Consider the following 24480-nt stretch of genomic DNA (forward strand, 5'->3'; position numbering starts at 1 on the left):
GCTTTTAGCAAGTGCTATTTTAGCTCTGCTGTAGTGAGCACTGACCTACCACGACCACGGGCTACTTAGAAGCATAGCTTCCCACGTCCATATGTGATGTGCTGCTCCAGTTCTGTTTTTTTCTTTGAATTTTGGTATTTGTAGTCTTGTTTATTCCATTATAAATCAGGACTACAAGTCCCAGAATTAAAAGAAAATTGCATAGACCTGGGAAACTTGGCAGCTATGTAGTAGAATATAGCCAATTGCAGGTTTGGAGATTTTTGATATGCGGTGATTTAGTCTGGTGCATCACAAGCTGAGCTACCAGGGCAAATTACATCCTTGTTAGTTTCTAATTCATTGCTAATCTGTTCCAATTTCAGATATTTGGCAATTTGATGTGGAGGGGCAGAAATCCAACTACTAGGGCCACTTGAATATGTAGAAGTGTGTATACTGTAATGAGAACATTTGATATGTGGTAATGATGAACGAGTTACTTACCTTCGGTAACGACTTTTCTGGTGGATACATTAGCTACCTGTGGATTCCTCACCTAATGAATACTCCCATGGCGCCAGCATTCCACGGAAATCTTCTTACTAGTCTCTGCACGTCGACGAGGACGTCACTCTAGCCCACGCGACGCCGTCTGACGTCATACAGGCAATAAGAGGTCCTCGACGACGTGCGGACGTCAGTACCAATCATTTTTTACGTGCATGAGAACAACCAGGCAATGCAATGAAAGAGCAAGGCAACAACCCGTTACATTGTAAAAATACACAACATTGCATGAATAACTGTAAATCTTTTATATATATATATAACTCTCTCTTTTTTAAAAATATATATATATACACATCAAGTATATACACAAAGATATATACATATATACATATATATAAATATAATATATACAACATCTATTGCACCCTCAAAGACCAAGAGGAGCGTACTCAAGGATTACTTGGTAAGACCAGAAAGGCAACGGGGAGGCGGGTGGGACCGTGAGGAATCCACAGGTAGCTAATGTATCCACCAGAAAAGTCGTTACCGAAGGTAAGTAACTCGTTCTTCTGATGGATACAACTACCTGTGGATTCCTCACCTAATGAATAGAGTCCCAAAGCAGTACCACGCCCGGCGGTGGGTGCCTAAATGGTCAAACCAAGAAATCCTGCAGCACTGACCGTGCAAAATGGCCGTCCCTTCTAACCTCAGAATCCAAACAGTAATGTTTTGCAAAAGTGTGAAGGGACGACCAAGTTGCGGCCTTGCAGATGTCGACCACAGGAACACCTCTGGCTAAGGCCGAAGTGGCCGACTTAGCTCTGGTGGAATGAGCTCTAATGCCCTCAGGAGGATCCTTCTTTGCCAAAGAGTAACAGATTTTAATGCAAAGAACAACCCACCTGGATAGTGTTCTCTTGTGGACTGCCTTTCCTCTCCTCTTGCCCATGTATCCAATAAACAGCTGATCCTCCAGCCTGAAATCCTTTGTTCTATCAATAAAGAAGCTCAACGCTCTCTTTGGGTCCAGACGGTGCAGTCTTTCTTCCTCTTTGGAAGGATGAGGCGGAGGATAGACCTTGGACAAAGTAATTGCCTGAGCCAAATGGAAAGGTGAAACAACCTTCGGGAGGAAAGCAGCCTTGGTCCTCAACACCACCTTATCCCCATAAAAAGTTGTATAAGGGGGCTTTACTGATAAGGCCTGCAACTCACTCACTCTCCTTGCTGATGTTATAGCTATCAGGAAGACTGTTTTTAAAACCAAATACCTTAAGGGGCAAGAATGCATAGGTTCAAAAGGGGACCCCATAAGGAAAGTCAGGACCAAGGACAAATCCCATTGCGGCATAACGAATGGCTTTGGAGGATATTTATTTAGAAGACCTTTCAAGAATCTGATAACAATAGGGGATTTAAATAAAGATGGTTGGTCTGGAAGACATATGAAGGCTGACAAGGCCGATAAATAACCCTTAATGGTAGCCACTGCACAACCTTTCTGCGCTAGAGACAGAGCAAAAGACAAAACGTCCGATAGATGAGCATGCAAAGGATCAATCTGCCTCTCTCCACACCACGCAACAAATTTAGACCATCTATTAGCGTAGATAGATTTAGTGGAGTGTCGCCTGGCCACTAATATAACATCCACTACCTCAGGCGGGAGAGAGAAGGAACTCAGGTTGCCCCGTTCAATCTCCAGGCATGTAGGTGCAGACTCTGGAGGTTGGGGTGTAAAACCTGCCCCTGCGACTGCGAGAGGAGGTCTGCCCTGAGAGGGAGACGGAGCGGAGGGCACAGTGAGAGTTGGAGAAGGTCGGAGTACCATACCCTCCTTGGCCAATCCGGAGCTATTAAGATGACTTGGGCCCGGTCTTGGCGAATTTTCCTCAACACTCGAGGAATCAAGGGTATGGGGGGAAACGCGTAAAGCAACTGGTCGCACCAGGTTATCTGAAACGCGTCCCCCAACGCTCCCTGCATCGGATACTGGAGACTGCAGAATAACGGGCAATGCGCGTTCTCCCGAGTGGCAAACAGATCTATCCGAGGAAACCCCCACATCTGGAAGATTAAACAGACTTGATCTGGATGGAGACGCCACTCGTGGTCTGCCGAGAATTGTCGACTGAGACTGTCCGCACGTACATTCAAGACCCCGGCCAGATGATTTGCCACCAAGCAAATCTGATGGTCCTTTGCCCAGGACCATAGCCGAAGAGCTTCTCTGCAGAGAAGGTACGACCCCCTACTCCTCCCTGTTTGTTTATGTACCACATCGCGGTAGTATTGTCCGTCAGGACCTGTACCGACTGACCACGAAGGGATGGGAGGAAGGCCTTGAGAGCCAGACGTACAGCCCGTAACTCCAACAGATTGATATGAAACACCTGTTCCTCTGGAGACCAAAACCCTTTGATCTCCAGATCCCCCAGATGAGCTCCCCATCCTAGGGTGGAAGCATCTGTTATGACCGTGGCCACTGGTGGCGACTGCGCGAACGGCTTTCCCTGTGAAAGATTGTTGCCCGCAATCCACCACTTCAATTCCACAGCAGCATCTCTGGAGATCTTGACAGTACCTTCTAAATCTCCCTTGTGCTGAGACCACTGCCTTCGGAGGCACCACTGAAGAGCCCTCATGTGCCAGCGAGCACATCAGAATGCAGGAGGTGAACAGACCGAGCAGACGAAGGACCTTGAGGACTGGAACTACCGCTCCATTTCGAAACATTGGAACCAATTCCTGAATATCTTGAATCCGCTGAGGCGGAGGAAAGGCTCGACTCAATGTTGTATCCAGTACTGCCCCTATGAACAGGAGGCGCTGAGAGGGCTCCAGGTGAGATTTGGGCACGTTCACCGAAAAGCCCAGGTCGAACAACAACTGGGTTGTTGACTGCAGATGATGCGACACAAGCTCCGGGGACTTGGCTTTGATCAACCAGTCGTCCAAGTAAGGGAATACTGCTATCCCCTTCCTTCTGAGCTCCGCCGCAACCACTGACATCACCTTTGTGAAGACTCGAGGTGCTGAAGTAAGACCAAACGGGAGGACCGCAAACTGATAGTGCTGCGACCCTACCACAAACCGGAGATACTTCCTGTGCGACTTGAGGATCGGGATATGAAAGTAAGCATCCTGCAAGTCGACAGACACCATCCAATCTTCCTTGTTCAACGCCAAAAGCACCTGTGCTAGGGTCAGCATCTTGAACTTTTCCTGTTTGAGGAACCAATTCAAGATCCTCAGATCCAGGATTGGTCTCAACTGACCATCCTTTTTGGGAATCAGGAAGTATCTTGAGTAACAACCTCGACCCTTTTCCTGCTCTGGGACCAATTCTACCGCGCCCTTTGAAAGGAGGACTCGAACCTCCTGTTCTAGCAACAGGAGGTGTTCTTCTGAACAATAAGATGGGCGGGGCGGGATGAGGGGCGGGAACTCCCGAAAGGGAAGGGCGTAGCCTTTCCCCACAATGCCGAGAACCCAAGTGTCCGTTGTGATAGACTTCCACTTGTGGAGAAAATGCTGTAATCTTCCCCCTACAGGAGAGGAGTGAGTGGGAAACGGTGGAAGCCTAAGGCAGCTTCCCCTGCTGCACCCCTCCAGAGGACGAGGAAGAGGCAGAGTGCTGTTGAGAGGCTCCTCTGGTACGGGCCCCACCCTTCCCCCTCCCTCTAAATGACCTATAGGGGAGGGAAGAGGCGGGTTGCTGGAACCTCCCCCGAAAGGAAGAGGAAGAAGAGCCACGCCCAAATCCCCGAAACCTCCTGAAAAATCTAGAAGAGGCAGAGGAAGAAGGAGCTTGCAGTCCTAACGATTTGGCTGTGGCTCTGCTCTCCTTAAATCGTTCCAAGGCCGAATATGCCTTGGCTCCAAACAGTCTGTCCCCATCAAACGGGAGGTCCAGCAGGGTCGACTGCACATCCGCAGAAAACCCTGAGTTTCGGAGCCAGGCTTGTCTTCTTGCCACCACAGCCGTGCCCATCGCCCTGGCCACCGAGTCGGTCGTGTCCAGCCCAGACTGGATAATCTGGGTCGCGGCAGCCTGGGCGTCCGAGACCACATCCAAGAGACCCTGGGGGAGCTCCGTAAATGAAGACGAAATATCATCCATCAGAGCATGGATGTACCTCCCCAGAATGCACGTTGCGTTGGTGGCCTTCAACGCCAAACTGCATGACGAAAATATTTTCTTGGACTGCGCATCCAGTTTCGTGGAGTCTCTGTCTCCAGGCACCGTCGGGAAGGAACCAGGCGCTGACTTTGAGGAACAGGAGGCTTGCACCACCAAGCTCTCCGGCGTAGGGTGTCTAGAGAGAAAGCCAGGGTCAGATGGTGCAGCTCGATACCTCCTGGCCACAGCCCTATGAACGGCCGAGGAAGACACTGGCTTCTTCCACACCTCCAACACCGGATCCAGCAAAGCCTCATTAAATGGCAAGAGAGGCTCAGCTGCAGCAGAGGCCGGATGCAATACCTCTGTCAGCAAATTCTGCTTTGCCTCTGCCACCGGCAAAGGCAGGTCCAAAAAGCTCGCTGCCTTCCTCACCACAGCATTAAAGGAAGCAGCCTCCTCCGTATATTCCCCTGGAGATGAAAGGTCCCACTCAGGGGAAGTGTCCAGCCCACTGGCTGTATCCAGACCATGCAGTCCGTCTCCAGAGTCCTCAATCTCTCCCTCCTCTAGGACTCGCTGGTACTCCTGCTCTTCTAAAAGACGGAGAGCACGCCTCCTCGAATGAAGTCTCTCCTCGATACGCGGAGTCGACATGGCCTCCGTCGACGTCGAAGAACGGCGCCGATCTCCAGAAGCATATGACGCCGCGTCCGGCGCCACAGGCAGCTTCGGCGCCGAGGCAGGAGCCGGAGGACGAGGTCTTGGAGCCGATGGACCAACCGGAGTCACAGGGCAAAATCCTGACTTCGACGGAAGGGCAACCTCCGGGGCTGAAACATCCGAAGCCACCGGAGCGGCCACCGACGCCGGCACTGGCGCCGAGCCCACATTCCCAAAAGGGAGAAAGGGCATAAAGGGTGCCGGCCGAAGAGGCGCAGGATCACCCAACGAAAAGGCCAAGGGCCCCGAAGGACCAGCTGGAGCAGCTCCTGGAGCCATCTGCTGAAAGATGGTATACATCGCATTAAAAAACGCGGTACTATCGGCTCCAGGAGTGGGAAAAGCCGGATACTGGGGTGCCTGGATCGAGGGCGACCCCGACGCCGGCCTCGACGTCTGCGACGCCGGAGAAAACACAAGAGGCTGCACCACCTCAATCACCGACGCCTGACCAGGCGAAGTCGGTGACGCCGGAGAGGGCAACGGCGTCGAAGGATGCGGCGTGACCGTGGGGCTGACCTCCCAAGTCTTCCGACGCCGAGCCGAAGGTGACCTCGAACGAGACTCCTTGCTGGAATGACGTTGTGAGTCTCTACGGCGCCGGGAGTCTCGATGACGCCGGTGAGACCTTGGCGAAGAAGACTTCTTATGATGTTTCTCCTTCTTCTTTGACTTTGCCATGAATAACTTGGCCTCACGCTCTTTGAGGGCCTTCGGATTCATGTGTTGACATGAATCGCAAGTCGAGACGTCGTGGTCGGAGCTCAAACACCATAGACAGTCGGAGTGAGGATCTGTAACTGACATCTTGCCCCCACACTCTCGACAGGGCTTGAAACCCGACTTCCTCTGAGACATTATTACCGCAGAGAAGACTACGCAGCAGACAATACACTGTAACCACGAAGGTAACAGTAGCTCCCTCGAAGATAACCGTTTCGAATGCACGGAAAAAAGGGAACTGACGTCCGCACGTCGTCGAGGACCTCTTATTGCCTGTATGACGTCAGACGGCGTCGCGTGGGCTAGAGTGACGTCCTCGTCGACGTGCAGAGACTAGTAAGAAGATTTCCGTCGAATGCTGGCGCCATGGGAGTATTCATTAGGTGAGGAATCCACAGGTAGTTGTATCCATCAGAAATCTGGGCATTTTAACAAATATGATATTTTTCACCAACAAAGAAGAGGACCTAAAAGGGACTGTGGAATTACCAGACTTTTGTTTATGTTACAATATAGGTATATATGATTATAATGCTATTTGTACACGACCTAACTGAAAAGTAAGAGAGTGATGAGTCATATGATACGTTAACAATGGGGCAGAGTATTTAGGACCATGTTGATTACTATTGTGGAGAGATGGAATGTTCTCTGAGGATGTCCCTTCAGTTCCTTTCTGAGTTGACATTAATGGAGATGCTCTGCAGATCCTCGGTAACTATACTGAGAAGGCAGACCCCTGATGTTCCTTTTCTGCATTTCTTTAATTCCAGTCTGGTGAACTCCTAGTGTCATGCCTACATGAGGCATCTCCAGCAATCGACTGTCCTGGCTGGGAGACTGCGGATCCGGTGGGCCATGGTGTGAGTGGGGTTGGTGGTGGCAGCAGGAAGTTGTGCATGTCTCATCTTAATTTACTGAAGCCTTTTGGAGTCGGGCTGTATCCTCCCCCATGATTCTTATTGCCTCCACACTCCCTTGGGGTTCAACTTCTTGGCTCATTGCTGCTACCGGGAGGTGGTTGGCAGGTGAAAGTCATGCCAGCCACACCATGACCTTCCTGGAAAAAAAGGACAATCACCTGTTTAAAAGTGAATAAAAGCTTTTCAGTGCAGTTCTTTAACCCCACTCCAGTCCTGGTTTTAGCCTTTTCCTTGAATTCAATATGGCAGTATTTTCTGTAATTAATGTGTTTTCCAAATCCAGTGTGGAGGCCAACCATGTGACTTCCTGTTCCTGTTTTTCCGCCAAAAAAGGATGACATTTTTCTTTTAACATTGTACTGCAATGCAGCCATAGTACTTTCATCATCCATTCAGTGAATATTTTTATTACTTTTACATTCTACTTTTGGTGGCTGGTTCCTTTCTGGTCTAAAGTCTTAAGTGTTGCAGGTGTTAGTCATCTCAAGGTGACTCCTTCTGAAAGCTCCTCACCTTTCATGCAATCTGTAATGCAACTTGACTTCATTCCCTAGGCGCCACCTACCCTCCACACATGAAATTACTGTGTGGTAGCACTGTAGCTACAGAAAGGAGTCACCCTTACATTGGGCAGTCTAAAAGTCAAATGCAGAAGACACCATTGCATACAAATTTGAATATCCAACTACATGTGTGATGCTGTCCATCTGAAATAGTTATTTTCTACTCAGGTGGACAAGGGTGCTGTTCCTCATAACCATCCATGCATACAGCTTGTTGTGAAGATGATGGGGGCTTGATGGATGGGGCGATGTAGCAAAACTTCTTTGGGCCTTTCATGAGCAGTATCAAAGCATGTAGGATTAAATTTTCAGAGAGGAGGAATGTGGTATTTGCGGGGCTGCTGAAGAGAGTGGTTCCTCTATCTGAGTGAGGGAGGAGTAGTAGTTGGAATATGCTTCCGAAGTTATCATTAGGCAGGAATTATTTCCATTTTTCAGAAGGAAATGCCGAGTTGTGGGTAAAAGATTACTTCAGCGACTTAACATTTGTATTTGCCTGAAGGAGGACCATCCACATTCATTTCTGATAGCTACACTAAAATCTGTGGTTGTCTGGAGTGGTTGGAGGGAAGGTGAATTGTATCTTGCTCTTTATTTTTAAGAAATTAGGAGAAACAAAACAGTAGATCAAATGAAGAAAATAACTAACTGGATTGGAAATTACTGCATAGCACAGCATGTTTAATCGTGTGGAATTAATGTGTTTTTTAACACTAGGGAAGCAAGATTATTCATGTAACTCAATGAGTTGTGTAGATATCCATGGGTACTTCTGGTGATTTTTGTGATTCAACAAAAGGCAGACATATGTAATTCATAGGATGAATGGTATGATTTGTACAATTCTGCATTTTGCTGATTCTATGTGATTAAGACACACATGTTTTACATTTGACAGATGGCTTCACTATTATTTAGGTGGCTTTTTTAAAGTGGTATCTCAATTGAGACTTGAATACACCTTGTGCAAAGGGAAATGCTTGGGTTGAGGTATATCTAATAAATTGTGTGCAACATTCACTTTCTCTTGATTCTCATTTCATGTGACTTAATAAAAAACCTTTTTATTATTCTAGTCACCTTACCCTCAAGGTTTCTTTTGCAGCATGCTGTCTTTTGGACACATTGCCAAGTGATTGGAGAGCCCTCCAACAAAAATAAATGCCCACAGTCATCAAGTCCATCATGCTCAGGTTGCCCAAAACATCTGTCTTCGTAACCCAAAATGTGTCAGTCATATGGAGAATCTTTTGCTTAGTTATCTATTTGTGTGAATATTCTTAAAGGATCTTTTCTGGTATCATAATTCCTTATAGAAATGAGGGACCATCTGATGTAATAGCGGTGAAGAAACAGTCCAAGTTGAGTGGGGCCCAATATTTTATTTTTCTGATTGTGTGTACCCATAACATTTCACATTATTTCAATTGTAATAACTTTTAATAAACATTAAAACTGTTCTACAAAAAAGTAATATGTAGACCAAAGAACAGAAGCCAGAGAAATACAGCTTCTCAAAGTTGAGGTAAAGTTCACAGTCACTCCAGCTTTAAACTGAAGAAGCAGTGTCTTGCTAAATCGCTCTGTGAATCTGGATCCTTTATTCCATTTAAAATATAAAAGCAGCATTCTATGATAATTCTATGATAGTTTCTTTATTTTATGCAACAGTGAGCTTTTATATCTTCAGCTATTTTGAGTCATCTTTTGCCTAAACAAGAAGTAATTAGAAGGGTGAATTATCTTATTCTGAGGTAAGTCTTTCACTGGTGTGCATTCTAATACTTTCCCTTATTACAGTCAGTCTTTATATGGTTACCATCGTTTCCATATTTGAAATGGTGAAGAATGCTGTTACCACTGATATGTTTGAATGCATCATGGTTTGAGTACTCCTTACTTAGGGTGTCTGATTCTGGATAGGATTCACACAATTCTTGCTCATTTTCTGTCTGGTAAATGAAACATATTGCTTGATATAGGACTATAAAGTAGCTTAGAAATACATAACAAGACCATATTGTGATATTTTCAATGACCTGTACTGCATGTGAAGATTATGCTCAAATAGTAGACTTAATGGTTATGACAGAATACCTACAGTTATTGAGATCACATGTTGGTCTGTTTCATGCCCAGTTTACTAAGTCTATATGGTAACTATTCCTGGATCAGCTGAATCCTTTCTGTAAAGTATGTTTTGGGCGCCTCTTAAAATCTGGAGATCTATTGATGTTATTTCAGATTGTTTCTTCTGATTGTAAATGTGATTCATGTTACCTTTATATGTAGGTGTGGTGTCTAATTTCCCTCCATGAGTTTGCCTTCTTTCCACAGGTCTTACTGGGACCATTGGTGATACCTCATAAGGATTATAATCTTGCTTGTAGGTAGTTCCTAAATCAATATGACCAGGTTTTGGTTGGTAGACTTCATGCACACGGACTGGACGATTTACTGTATCGTATGGCATATAATCTGACCTAAAAGAGGGTGGAAATATACAAATATTCACAATAAGAGTTGGTATATTTAGTACAGTATATTAGCAAATTAAAATTTGAAAGTTTTAAAGCATTTTGTAATGCATACAGTGATCAAAGTAATACTTCAGTAAATTAACTTTTTTTTCCTCACACCAAATTGTACTAGTTTTTCCACCACCCTGTACAAGCAGTGCTCAAGTGTCAATGAACAATCCAACCGTTGAAATGGTCACAACCTAATTTAATTGCACCAAATATAAGCAACACCCTGATTACCAATGATATGTGAACATTATTTGTGTTTATTTAATCCTGACATTCAGGAGGCAGACTGGAAGATGGAGGCGGTATGAACTCACTAATCACAGGCTTTTTGTGTTTGTCTGTTTGAAAGTAGTCATTTTTAAAAGCACTATTTAAAGTCTAAGGGAGAGAGGCTGTTTTCTAGAGCTCAAAAAGTGAGTTAACATTAATTCTTCCAACCCTGCCACATTCTTCATCCACCCACTGATTGAACAGAGGACATGCCAAATTACAGGAGTGTCTTGTATCACCAATGAAACAATGGCAGCTACAAAGAAATGCTTTATACTGTATAGCCTAGGTGGAAGGAACATTTCCTTGTGTATGGGCAACACTAGTTTCTTGCAGATGAACCCCCTTCATACTCAACACATATGTAAAGTTCATCATGACACCATGGTATGGCAAAGCTTCCACCTTGTCCTTGCCACCAAAGCACTGCCCACAATACAAGTGGGTGAAATTCCGAGGGGGAAATATACATCATGGAAGGGGACAATCCTGATTCACAAACTCCATTTTGTAGTACGAAAAAGAGTACTACAAACTGCATTTCGCAATTCACAAAACTCCACCTCCCCTAACTTTTTTGTGCTGAGAACTCTGCACATGTGCCAAGATATCTGAGTAGAAAGGTATAGGATTTTGTAGTAAATTTGAGAGGGATAAAGGAAGGGCCAGGAAGATGGGGACACTTACTAATAAATGAGGGGGTTTTAGGGAAATATAAGGAGGGGTATGGGAGGGACATGCTAATACGAAACAAAGAACTGCAAAACAGTAGGACAATTCAAATCACATAACACGCTTCTGAAGTTCCTGCAATCCTAAAGGTGCCAAAACAGGTGTAAGTTTACTCAGGCTCAACTTTGGAGTAAACCAGTAGTACTACAACATATTGCATAGAAAACCCTGGAGGCAGGAAATAAAAATTCCACCCTATAGGAACTAAAGTTAAATTAATGTCATTAGTTCAACATTTAAAATTATATCAAGTCAAAGGAACTTTATTTCGGCTACAAGAGCCATAAAAGCGCGTAGCAGCAATAAATAAAAATAAATACACAAAGTAATAAATGTAACAATACATATAATGATAAAATGGAATAAAAATAAAATACACTCACACAGTGTGAAGGGACAGTCTTGTTGGAACCATTAAGCAGATAGAATTTCCCTCTAGCGATCCAGCTAGCTCCGAGGAACTTGGCAATGGTGATCACTAGCGTTGGCCTAGTGTCTGATCTGAGGATTCGCAGGGCTATTTCAGAGCTGCGGACTCCCAGCAGTCTGCATGCCGGGGCCAGCCATTTCCTGAGTGAGGCGGTGTACGCGGGGCAGGCAAAAAGGATGTGAGGGAGGTTCTCAACGGGGGCTTTACAGGCTGGACAAGCGGCTGATTCTTTGTGTGACCAGCGGCTGGTGAAAAGTCTTAGTGGTAGCGTTCAAATGCGGAACTGAAAGTACAGTTTCCTTTCCCTTGGGACCGTGATTATGTCCCAAAAATCCTCAAACTTGCATGTCTCTTTTAAGTTAACAAAGTCACAAGATAATGTAGTGTGAAGTGGGGCCCCTAGATCTTCGTGATCTGCCATTTGCCAATATAGTTTCTTTAGTTCGCTTCTCAAGGGAAAGGCAGAGGTGGTTGGTGAATTCCAGAGTTCACTGAGCCCGAGTGAGTAAAGTGACCCCTTGATGTATCGTAGCCAGGGGATGCTGTGAAGGTGATCAGCTTTTAAAATAACCTGCAGGGCTTCAGTGAAGGTTTCAAGCTCTGGGGTAGTCCAGAGACGCCGCCAGTACAGGAGAGGGCGTTGGCGGGCTTTATGACCTATGCGTTTTATGCCAAGATCCTTAAAAAAGGGGAACAGTGGAGTGCTTGGCGGGAGGGACACAAGGTTTCTTAGGAAGTTGTTTTCAGCGATGGTTATGTCTTGGATTTTAGCGTAACCCCTTAGTTCAGCCCCGTAAAGTGCTGAGGCCACAGCCTGGGCTTCGTATATCTGTATTGCAGGACAAATTGGTTTTGTATATGAGAGGTGAAAGTTTTTTAATAGTACCCCTGTTGTTTGCTTTAGTTTTAAGGCTTGTTTTCCTATGTGTGATTTCCAAGACATGTTATCAGTCAATGCTATACCCAGGTAGCTGAAAATGCCCACCTTCTCAAGTGTGGTGCCCTCTAGTGTAAACTTCCCTCTAAAAGATCTATGGGGATTGAGTGTCATTAGTTTTGTTTTAGAGGCATTGATTTCAAGTCCCCGCGTTGAACAGAATTTCTCAAAGCACGTGAGGAGTTTCCTTAGTCCACTAGGGGTCTTAGATATCAGGAGAGTATCATCTGCAAAGAGCATGACAGGGATTTTTTGTGTGCCAAGTGATGGTGCGTCAGCCTCCACTCTAAGCAGGTAGGGGACAATTTCATTGATATACAGAGAGAAGAGGGTCGGGGCAAGGACACACCCTTGCCGCACACCCTTTGATACATGGATGCTATCAGTTAGTTGCCCCTTATTGTCCCGCCTGACTTGTGCGTAGTTGTCCTCGTGGAGCCGTATCAATAGTGCTAGGATGTGCTCTGGGATTCTTATTCGGGAAAGAGTTTCCCATAGTTTGTTGCGAGGTACAAGGTCAAAAGCAGACTTTAGATCCACAAAAGCTACATTAAGGATCCCTTTACCAATGAGCACTGTTTTCCAGTATAAAAATAGGAACCTGAGGGCTTGGTCAGTGGTAGATATTTTTTTCCGGAAACCGGCTTGGAGGGGACTAAGGATATCTGTTCAGTCATCCAGTCTTCGATCTTTCCCAAGAGGCAGTGGCAGAAGACTTTTTGCACACAGTCAGTTAGACTAATTGGTCTGTAGTTGCAGGGGAGTGATCTGTCGCCCTTTTTAAAGATCGGGACAACAATAGCCCCTTTCCAGGACTCAGGGATAGGCGCCCCAGATGCTTTGCGTTCGCTATGATGGTGAGATATCTTGACCAGGATGCAATGTCGGTTGAGAACAGGTCTGCTGGAACACCATCCTAGCCGGGAGCCCTGCCACGTTTTATGGTGCCTAAGGAATATGTTATGTCACTTTGAGAGAACAGCTGGGGCACTTCAGTGGTGGGTGCTAAAGAAGTGTTTAGGCAGGGGTCCATGTGAACAGGAGTGGGGCTATCATGGTCATGGGAGTACAGCCTGCTAAAATGGTCTACCCAGTCTTTAGGGCGGTGTTGGTTGTAATGTTCAGTCCACTGCCTTCTGGGCCTCGCGCTGCCAGCGACCAGAACTGACTACAGTTCCTCTCGCGCACACCGTCGCTAAGTGCTGTCCACCACTTATCATCTTGGTCACGCTTGGCTTTGCGTATTACTGACTTGTAGGACTTTCTAGCTAGGCGGATGGCGGTGGCATCCTTGGATTTGATAGCTTCGATTAAGTGCTTATTTAAGGACCGGCACATTTTATTGAACCAGCAGTGCCCACCTTTGGGTCTCTTGCCATCATGGGCTGTGGATACTGAGAAGTGGGCTGCGATATCCCTGAAGCATGAGGTGTGAATTAAACTTATTTCCTTATAGGTGATTGTGGGGCTCACCTCTAGGGTTCATTAATGTAGTCTTTAGGGTGTTATTAGCTGCGTTAAAATTATATATGTGTGTGATTAAAAATGATATATAATTATATTCTTTAATTTATTAAACTTTATGTCAAAACGTATTATAAGCATGTAAACTTCGTTTTAAAATGTAAAATGTTTTAAAATAAATTATACAATGTTTAATCAAGTTTACTAAATATTAAATAAAAATGTGAGTAAGGGTGAGCATCTTTTTAAAATTGTTGGTCAACATTAGTATTTAAAATGTAATTAATATATGTACATTATTATGTTATTTAATGCACAATATATAATACGTTAAATGTTTTCATTTATTTTTGCTTTTAAAATAATAAACATTATTGGATTTCCCTATGTGTCCCTCCAACTAGGTGGAATGTAAAATACAGTTGTAAAGTTACTTAAAGTAACTTTATGCTCGTAAATACAATCGTAGGTGGTTCCATCCCCTCATTTGAGGGAGAGAAGACACTCCCACATGCTAAATAGCAAAACATGTATAGTTTTGCCATGGTGTAGTTGGAAATGTACATCTACCTCTGTCCTTAGGGCCCGATAACTACTGAGGTGCCACAAGCGCTACAACTGCCATCCCCGTCCCCGTAATATGGCAGCCAGTATGCCAGACTGTAAAAGCGTCTCTCGGTTAAACTAGTGATTAGATTATTGAATGGGGAATCACTATAGATGTCTACCCAAATCAGTGTTGATGCTGCGTACATAGAAAAATATTTTTCATGGTGTATTCAATTTTCAGTCCAATGCTGCACAGTTGTTTTCTTAAGGAAACATTAGCACATTTAGGAAGATGCAATAAAGCTAGGGAATACATTTATTTATTTTCTCTATTAACTCAAACCTTTTTCTTTGGACTAGCTAAACAGTTCTTACCTCCACAATTGGAGCCCAGCCTGTAAAATGCCTGTAAGGTTTATGACCTCCCATAGATGTCCTTCTCGTTTACTCCTCTGCATATTATATTATGGCTTTGTTGGAGTCCATACACTTTTGAAAAATCTACCAAACACAAGTTTGTTTTCTGATTAGGTAAAACCTGTGTAATCTTTCTTGACTGCCCTTCTCTCACTCATCATGTCTCTATGCTGGCCTCAGGGGTACAGAAAAAGTTACCCCACAGCCTCTGTGACACTAGCGCTGTCTCATTATTTAACTTCTTGAGGAAAGGTAGGAAAGCATTCCTGTTTTCCTTGCTATATAACGATCAGAGAAATGTATTTGAGGTATAAAAGGACGACTGACCAACGACTTATGTATATACATGTTAACATTCTTTCACACTGAGACAAATCCATACTCTAGGTTTTATTCCATTGAATATGCATATATTTACTTAAATGTTGTTATTCCCTCCATTTTCCCTTGGTTCCTCTGGTATTCCTGTTTTGGTTTAAGGCTTTGTGTAGGCTGGATGTTTCCATATAAGGGATACTTTTCCACATATTCACTTAAGAGGCATGACTGTCCATTTTTCTCAAAAATCTTTGTCGGATTATGAGGGCAGTGATGGCGCCTGTGGGGAAAAACCAAAAGATGAGTACACAATTGAAGAAACGTTATTTTTGAGGCAATTATTACACTCCCTTAAATGTAATTTACTCTTACATTTTACAGTAACAAATGGATCTCCCAATTCTTTGTGTCATTGAGTTTACATGTTTTTCATGCTGTATACTGTTTGATTTATTTTGCTTGCAATACGGTGGACTATTTCCCCAAAAAAACAACCAACTCCTGAATTTCTTCTATAACAACAGGAACCCGATGACAATTACCATAAGAATGTGCTACCTCACACCCACATGTCTAGGGCCTGTTCAATCTTACATAGGATGTAACTGTTGTTTACTTATAGCAATTTAACTTCAGAACGAGAGCCAGCATTTGGTCTATTCACAGTGAAGTAGAAGTAAAAATTACACTTTTTTACCTTTTTGAGGAATGAAATGAACAGAGAAAAGCTACATAGGAATTATAGAATAAGTGAACTCATCCTTCATCATCTGCTTAAATACAGAAAGAATGGATGTAAAGAGGACATATAGTTAACTTAACTCGGGTTCTTGTGGTGACATCTGACCGGTTAACACCTGAAATCTACTGAAGCTCGGCAATTACTTATATCCTAAATGCTGCCTTTTCTTCCGGCATTGTTGCTCTTTTACCAGCAGTTGCCAAAATTTGTGAGACATTTCTCATCCACTGGATTTCTACACAACTAGAACAGCATCACCTAGGGCTAGTTTAGCCCCAGTTTGGGTACAGGGACTGCAGTGGATGAAGGCAATGCCATCTGCTGCATTCTGCTTAACTTGACAGCCAAATTTGATAATGTTGACTATTCTATATTATTCAGGTGAGTTTAAGAAGTGTTTTTTTCCTGGAACAGTTAAGAAAATTGTTTTTAGAAGGAAATTTACACAATGTTTTTTTTCTCTGAATTTAAAATATGGATTACAAAGACAAGATTCTTCTATGGATCAGTTGGAACTTTGGTGATGATTAACTTTTAAAAACAGTGATTCACCTAGCAGATTGTTCACATTGCCACTCAATAATAGTTTGTATGTTTGCTAATTCCAGGATTTTACAGAGGCTGTAACCTTATTTAGGTCTGACTTTAGAACATCTCAGACAGTTTATATTTTCACTAAAGGTCAGATGTATCACCCATTGAATCAGCACTTAGGGCTCTGAAACTATCTGCCTGGACAATGGTTTTATTCCCCATGCAATGAAGGGGTGCAGAATTTGGCCCATATTTTGTTTGCATGCCTGCTTCATATGTGCAACATCATAGTTTTTAATTTTCTTTTCTTAGGAGAAGGGAAGTATATTCCAAAAGTATATTACTGCTTTTATAAGATCTTCAAATTGATGTTTATTACTGTATTTTAAAATTTCTTTGAAAGCTTTTTTTTGCTTTTATAGGATCTTCAAATTGTTGTTTGTTGCTGTATTTTAAATTATTTTGAAAGTTTCTTAATGCTTTAGTAATTTTTGTTACTTCTCTGTGACCGTATTGTATACTAGTTTCCTTCTTGTTTATACTTTTGCCTGGATTGCTTATTTTATTATATCTTTGACCTTAGTGGAGGTCTACATCAATAAGGCTTGACACGGAGGAGTTATTTACTGGATTGTCTCTTTTCTTTCAGGTTAACTCCAAACTTTAGTTTTTTTCCCTATATCAATCTAAGTCATTAGGGTTTTCTATGGGGATTTATAGGGCTCTTCTCTCTATTATGAACACTGTTTCAAATATAAATTTGACCATTAGCTAACATCATAAAAAACATCTATATTCAGGCAGTCTCTTAGGCTGCTGATACTCAGCTTATATTAGTAATCAATAAAGTCTTTACTGAAATTCAAGGAGAAATGACAGGATGTCTTGTTACCATCCTGTGTTGGATGAACTTTAATTGCTTGAGACGGAATGGGTCAAAAACTGAAATATTGCTCTTAGCTATAACAAACAGAGGTCCTCAGATTTCCAGCAGTGATGTCCACTCCAGCTGGAAAGGTCAAAAGCCTAGGATTATAGCTTCAAAAGGATCTCCACCTAACATTGCAAATTACCTGTGTGTCCTCTGCCTGTATTTTTCAGGAAAGAATTCAGAAAAAAGCCTTCCCATCTGACATCTGAAAACTTCTGTGGTCAATTTAGTGATCAGCTTGACTGGACTTGGGTTCTGAACATTATAGTGAGACCTGAATATAACCTTAGGTGTGAAAGGCTTTCGGATGGTCAGAGAAATCTGTATTGCCTTGAGGTTGAGAGGTGTATGCAGTTTAAAGTGCTCCATTATTGCTACCAAAATATTCTTGCCAGGTCTAGTTCACTGCCTCTGCTGTTTGGCATTTTTTCAAAACCAGAATGGGAGGTTGAGCCTTCTCTATCGCTGCCTCCACCCTTTGGAACTCTCTTCGCCTTCTTCTCAGCTCCACAAAAATGATCAGTTACTCTGAAAAGTATTGAGCATTATTTTAGTAAGTTCTCTCAATGTTTCTGTAAGGTAAGTACCAAGATGACCAAGGACAACTGTCTTTGCACTAAATACATAGCTTAATTAATGTGTTAACGCATTCAAATCAATATTTTTGAGACAGGACTCAAAGAAGTCTAACCAGTCATGAATTTCCTAGTCAGCTAGGAACACATATTCACCTAGATCAAGAGGATAAGACAAATGGTGGGACAGAAGTCATTCAAAGATTCTATCCAACTCATACATTTCAAAATGAAAATTACCTCAATTTGAAGTGCTTGGAAGTGGAATTAGAGATTACAGACTTGACCCCTAACATAATACGCAATATTTAGCAACCTCCTGGCTATAAACATTTATTCATAGCAGCAAAGGACATAATCACGGACAAATCAATGTCAAAATCAATTAACATATTTTAGAAGCTTTTAATCTATGTTGCAGAGACTTCCATGCTTAATTTGTAAAACAATTAGGGCCAGGGCTCAAATTTTTATTTAGGAGTTTAGTGTGGCAGGTGCCAGCAAATGAAATCACAAGCACTGCTCCCACATTTATTTTTAGTTCAGTGATTATTTAATGATCCTTAAAAAAATATCTTTAAAAAATATCTTTAAAAAATATGACCTTCCAAAAGTTACAAAATTGCAATCTACTTCATTTAAATCAACTACAATACTGTAGTTTATACTGTTCTGCCCTGTCAATTTCCCTCCCTTCCATTCCACCAAACATTCTGCTGTTGCAATACTTTGACTTTCATACAGTTTTTGCAATGCATGTCAGTCCTGGCAGTATACCTTGGGGTACAGAAATTGGAAGCTCAAATGGCTCTAGAGAGCACTGTTAATTCATGTCAGTCCTTAATGTATGCATCCACTACTTCCACTGCAGTGTCACCACAGTAGGGGAGTTTCTTGGTCAGTGAGATTTGTGGGGATGGGGTTGTGGGTTTCAAATTTCACAACTAAAAAAATAACTAGGCCATTGGGAGAATAGGTTGGATGGCCGAGGTTTGGAATGGACTGTTTCCAAAAGGAACAACATCAGTACTCATTTGCATTAAGTAGGCCTCTGGGGCCGAATTAGACTTGAGTAGGCAGGGCACTCAATTGCAACAGAAACAAAGTACCCTACTCCTCAAACTCAAGGCCCATCAGCCAGATTTTGAGTCATGTGCAAGTTTTAGGCTGATGGAGTAAAGTTTACTCTGTAGGTGTAAAACTTCTTCCTATGGCCTGATGTATTAGGGGCCATAGGGCAAGCTGGGTGTCCTATTTAAAGTGGTAAAATGTATTTTTTTTTTTAAACCGTCTGTCACTGCCAGGTACATCTTGGCTGTAGGGACAGTAAAAAAAATTCCTTCCACGCCATGGGAGGGAACTCCCATTTTGTGGGAGTAATTTGTTTTTTTATTTTTGAAAAACCAACTTCTGCTTCAGGAGCTTCTTTTTGAACAATAAAAAACTTTGGAAAAGTTTGATGGCCAGCATCATGATTAATGGACTTGTCTGTCAAACTTTTACTACACTGAGAGGAACCGTCATGACTCTGGTTCCTGCCTCTGTACAGAGATGTCCATGAGGCTAGCGAAGATCTTCAAATTTGCCAGGTGGAGTAAAGGCAGGGTCGCTGACATTAAGCCTCCTGCCACTCTGTCTGTCTTTCCTCCATCTGCCAAACCTTAAATCAGTCCCTCTGTCTATAGTGGCACAATAGGCAAAAAACAATTAATTAGAATGGTACCCCAAGCGACTGCCAGTGCGTAGACTATGCAAGCATTTATCCAATCACCTTTTTGCTTCTTGATTGCAAGTAGTATGCCTGAAAACCTGAGGCTGGCAGAGCTTTCCAAAACTACTACTGCCAATGTTTGAGAATTCCAAACAGTAGTAAATTTGCATCCACTCAGGGAGATTTACTACATTTTTTATGTAGACCGGTCACTGTATGTATTTAAGTTACTGATCAAAGAAATTATCAGGTTAAAACCACATAGTGAAATCAGGACAAAGAGAAAACTCAACACAGACATATCAGGCCTGACTCAGGGCCCCCAGACCCAACTACCAAACCAAAGAAGCATTTATATGGGGGTGTAGCACCCCAACCACCCCATCTTCCCACCCTGGAAGCTATGCGTCTGCACCAGAACCTGCTATCCCAATACTGAATCCACTGGAGTACTGGCAATGCACCTCAACTACGATCTGAAGTAGCATGTAAAACATGCATATACTACTGTTTTAATTATACAAGTCCACACAGCTCTTACAAGGCACTCAGCCTAACCCTACAGTATCAGTAGGCATACTGAGATTACAGCTTTGGGAGCATGGCATACAGCTCTAATCCCCCCACAATGCAATGACTTCCAACATAAGGACTTGTTTACTATAATTATATTTTAAGTTCACTCAATGTTACTCCATTCCATTGTAATTCACCCCAGTACTCACACACAGTATAACAATCTGGTTACACATGAAAATATTACTTAGTACTATCGTCCTACACACGTATCGATCCCAGAACATCGACTAACAACACAGTGTCAAAGTTAGCATAAATAACAAAGTATACATTTGCTATTCTTAGTTCTACTACTTCATCCTACTGGTGGTCAATATTGTGGAGTCAACGTGTAAGTGCAGATAGATGATAAAAACTTAATATGGTGGAAGAACACCCGTCCATCTATGCCCAGGGCCCACACAAAACTGTGTACACTGCGAAATCTTCTCAGTCCAAACTTGCAGTACATCCATCTAAGGCAGGACTCTGGCATACCTGCAAGACAGTGTACCTTTCTGCCAGTGTGCTTCAGTCTTGCCCTTACGCAGACCATATCTGCACAATATCCTACTATGTCCAGCGTTTGCCTGAAACTTTACAGACTACTTATTCCGGACGTGACACACATCCATCAATTCCAGAACAGAGAGGAACTGTGTGACCAATGTAACTGAATGCTGACCTGCAGCACACATTGTTCTGAGTGAAGGTCAGTCTTGGCACCTGTGAGTTTCACTGGTGTCCGAAACCCCTTCAGCGAGCCATGGAGAAAGCAGGAGCTACTGGGCCCAATCATGGGGGTTGAAGCATTTTACTCCTAATGTCCCAGGGCCCAACTTACCATTTTCCTGAGCAACTGGGCCAATTACCCCTTCAGCACTTGACTCTTAGTGGCAGTGTGGGTCAAACAATCCAAGGCTGTTCAGTGAGGAGGTAGATACAGGGGTGAATACAGGCTCACAACTCAAAATACATTTGAAAGCAGCAATAAAGGATTGCCTAGTCAAATGCTTTCTTTTATGACAAAAGAAGTATTTATATATATGACCACAAAGCGAAATATGGCATACACAAATACACAGCCCCCGAGTGCAGGGCTCTTGTGTTTAATGGCAATCCCCTCTCACTAGCACTAATGGGTATTCCCCATATACTATATGCGACATTCAGTTTTGACCCCACTTGCAGTCTGAGTTTTAGGAGTCCCACTACAACTCCTTTGGAGAAGTCAAAAGTGTTACAGTGCCAAAGTGTTATCTGGCAGACAAGTGCCCCAGGGCCTTCTGGCTCATAGCTTAGTCTTACCTGCACCAAGAAAGATTGTTTGACTGAAGTCTCCAAGAACATGTCTCTTATGGGCACGGTGGCTGCAGCAGTTTTTTCAGGTATCAAATAAGCGGCTCTGCAGGGGCTGCAGCTGGATGTCCTCAAAGCTCCCCGGATGCAATGGTAAGTTTCCTTTGGTCTTCCTCACAAAATGGTGGTGGAGGGGGGGGTTTATCAGAGGTTCCTGGTTCCAGTCGTCAGTCAAGGCTCTGGCCTGCATGGGTCACCACAGTGGCCTCTCTGCGGTCGTAATATGGTGCTCGGACTGCTGCATTGGCAGCAGTCCGACCGCCACCGCGACCTTCACGGTCATTAGACCACCAGGGTCGTAATGAGGCCCCAAGTGTGATTTAGAGTCTGAACCTTTGAAGTTTGTGTTGGCACATTTCGAAGTGTGCTGGAGAACCTAGTTCTCCTTTCTTCAGTATATGTCCCACCCAGCTCGCAGGAATGCAGTAATCCACAAATCTGTTTGTGGGGGACTCCTCCATTTCCTCATGGTCTTCCAGTCAGCCCTGTCTCTCCCAAAATGGAACCCAGAGTTTTCCGTATATTGCAAGATTCACAGGCACACATACACCCAACACATTTATTAAACACACACACTGTACAACACTACATATTAACATGATGTAGGCCAAGGGTGAGTTTAACACACAGCAGAGGAACTTTACATGAGCGAGCACGTAGTCCTCACTCCAGTGACATAGATAAAAAAGGACTGTTCATTTGTACTGATCACTATATGGCATGCTGCCACCACTGTGCATGTGCTATTTAGCTCCTGTCAAATGCAGTATCCTTTCATCACAATGAGGGTAGCACATTGGGCACCCCTCCCGGCTCAACTAGACGGCAATATGTGAGACTGGCCCATGTCATGGTGCACCCACATGATCTGTATTCACCTACGACAACAAAACTCAGCACCAGAGATCCAGACATCATCGCAGTTGGGGCACTCAGGGCAGGAGTATACATCCATCGCCATGAGAGGGACTTTTTCTTCCCAACAACTGGTTAGTATTAATTTGAGAATAATGCATACTGCAATTCAAGAAAGCAGTATACACTGTTATGAGTAAAGTAACACATCTACACAGTTGTCTCTGTATGGTAGTTGATAAATATAATAGGAATATATTCTTACCCCATTCCCAATGGTGAGCCATCTTTCTCACTAGCTAATCATATAGTTTTGAGTGAGACCAACTCAGTTTTGGTCCCGATTTTTAACTCAAACTGAGACAGTCTGACGGCAGGTACTTTCATATACTGTACTGAAGCACTTGCATAGTGCTTCTGTACCCCTACTAATGCCTCAAAGCACTTTATTGCTAGTAAAGGAAACAGATACTCGGTGTGGTGTGCTTGTTTGGTAACAAAGTGGCTTTCATTCCCCTGTACTAAACTAGAAATCACACTCTTTTTTAAGGATTTGTGCTGTTACTATCTGGAAAACAGACATCCTGTGTGTTAGAAATGGGGTCTTTAGGTGACAGAGGTTTGCACCCTGTCCAAGTAGGGACCCTCACTTTAGTCAGGGTAAAGAAGCCACAGAGCTAGGATCACCTCTGCACACCCCCTTTGTAGCTTGGCATGAGCAGTTAGGCTTATCTCAGAAGCAATATGTACAGTATTTGTACACTGTAGGAAGTTGGCTCTGTATATACTATTTCAAAGTAAGAAATAGTGTGCACAGAGTCCAAGGGTTCCCCTTAGAGGTAAGATAGTGGCAAAAGTAGATAATTCTAATGCTCTATTTTGTGGTAGTGTGGTCGAGCAGTAGGCTTATCAGAGGGTAGTGTTAAGCATTTGTTGTACACACAGAGGCAATAAATGAGGAACACACACTCAAAGACTTACTCCAGGCCAATAGGTTTTTATATTGAAAAATATATTTTCTTAGTTTATTTTAAGAACCACAGGTTCAAGATTTACAGTAAATACTTTAAATGTAAGGTACTTCACTTAGAAACTTTGAATAAAAGCAATATCACATACAGTCTTGGTAAAAATGGCAATAAGCTATTTTCAAAGTGGACAAAGTGCAAAAATCAACAGTTCCTGGGGGAGGTAAGTAAAGATTAGTTTTGAAGGTAAGTAAAACACTTACAAGTCTCAAGTTTGGGGCATAGGCAGCCCACCGTTGGGGGTTCAAGGCAACCCCAAAGTTACCACACCAGCAGCTCAGGGCCGGTCAGGTGCAGAAGTCAAAGAGGTGCCCAAAATACATAGGCGCCTATGGGGAACAGGGGTGCTCCGGTTCCAGTCTGCCAGCAGGTAAGTACTTGCGTCCTCGGGGGCAGACCAGGGGAGTTTTGTAGAGCACCGGGGGACACACAAGAAGGCACAGAAAGTACGCCCTCAGCAGCACAGGGGTGGGCGGGTGCAGTGTGCAAACAGGCGTCGGGTTTTAGATAGAAAGTAATGGAGGGACCCGGGGCTCACTTCAACGATGCAGGCAGGCACAGGGGGGGCTCCTCGGGGTAGTCACCACCTGGGTTAGGCAAAGGGTTGCCTGGGGGTCGCTCCTGCACTGGAGTTCGGTTCCTTCAGGTCTTGGGGGCTGCGGGTTCAGTGTTGGTTCCAGGCATCGGGTCCCTTGTTACAGGCAGTCGCGGTCATGGGGAGCCTCTGGATTCTCTCTGCAGGCTTTGCTTTGGGGGATCAGGGGGGTCATCTCTGGTTACTCACGGGCTCGCAGTCGCCGGGGAGTCCTCCCTGAGGTGTTTGTTTTCTGCAGGTCGAGCCGGGCGCGTTGGGTGCAGAGTGGGAAGTCTCACGCTTCCGGCGGGAAACGTGAAGTCTTTAAAGTTGTTGAAAAGTTGCAAGTTTGTTGCAAATTGTTGAGCAGGGCCGCTGCTCATGGGAGTTTCTTGGTCCTGGGGGTCACGGCAGT

At 43.7% G+C, this 24480-nt stretch overlaps 1 protein-coding gene across 2 annotated transcripts in view; it reads right to left on the bottom strand.

Annotated features, from left to right (window-relative positions):
* The window catches only part of SAXO2 (stabilizer of axonemal microtubules 2), a 48646-nt gene that overhangs the window by 8051 nt on the left and 16115 nt on the right, over window positions 1-24480 (bottom strand). For both annotated transcript variants that reach the window (XM_069222579.1, XM_069222578.1), the window contains exons 2-3: window positions 15299-15478; window positions 9831-10033 (exon numbers count right to left, since the gene is read on the bottom strand). In XM_069222579.1, the coding sequence (XP_069078680.1) occupies window positions 9831-10033; window positions 15299-15478 (383 nt within the window). The remainder of the gene's footprint in view (window positions 1-9830; window positions 10034-15298; window positions 15479-24480) is intronic.

This window comes from Pleurodeles waltl, chromosome 3_1 (assembly GCF_031143425.1).
Source record: "Pleurodeles waltl isolate 20211129_DDA chromosome 3_1, aPleWal1.hap1.20221129, whole genome shotgun sequence".
NCBI classification, from domain to species: Eukaryota; Metazoa; Chordata; class Amphibia; order Caudata; family Salamandridae; genus Pleurodeles; species Pleurodeles waltl.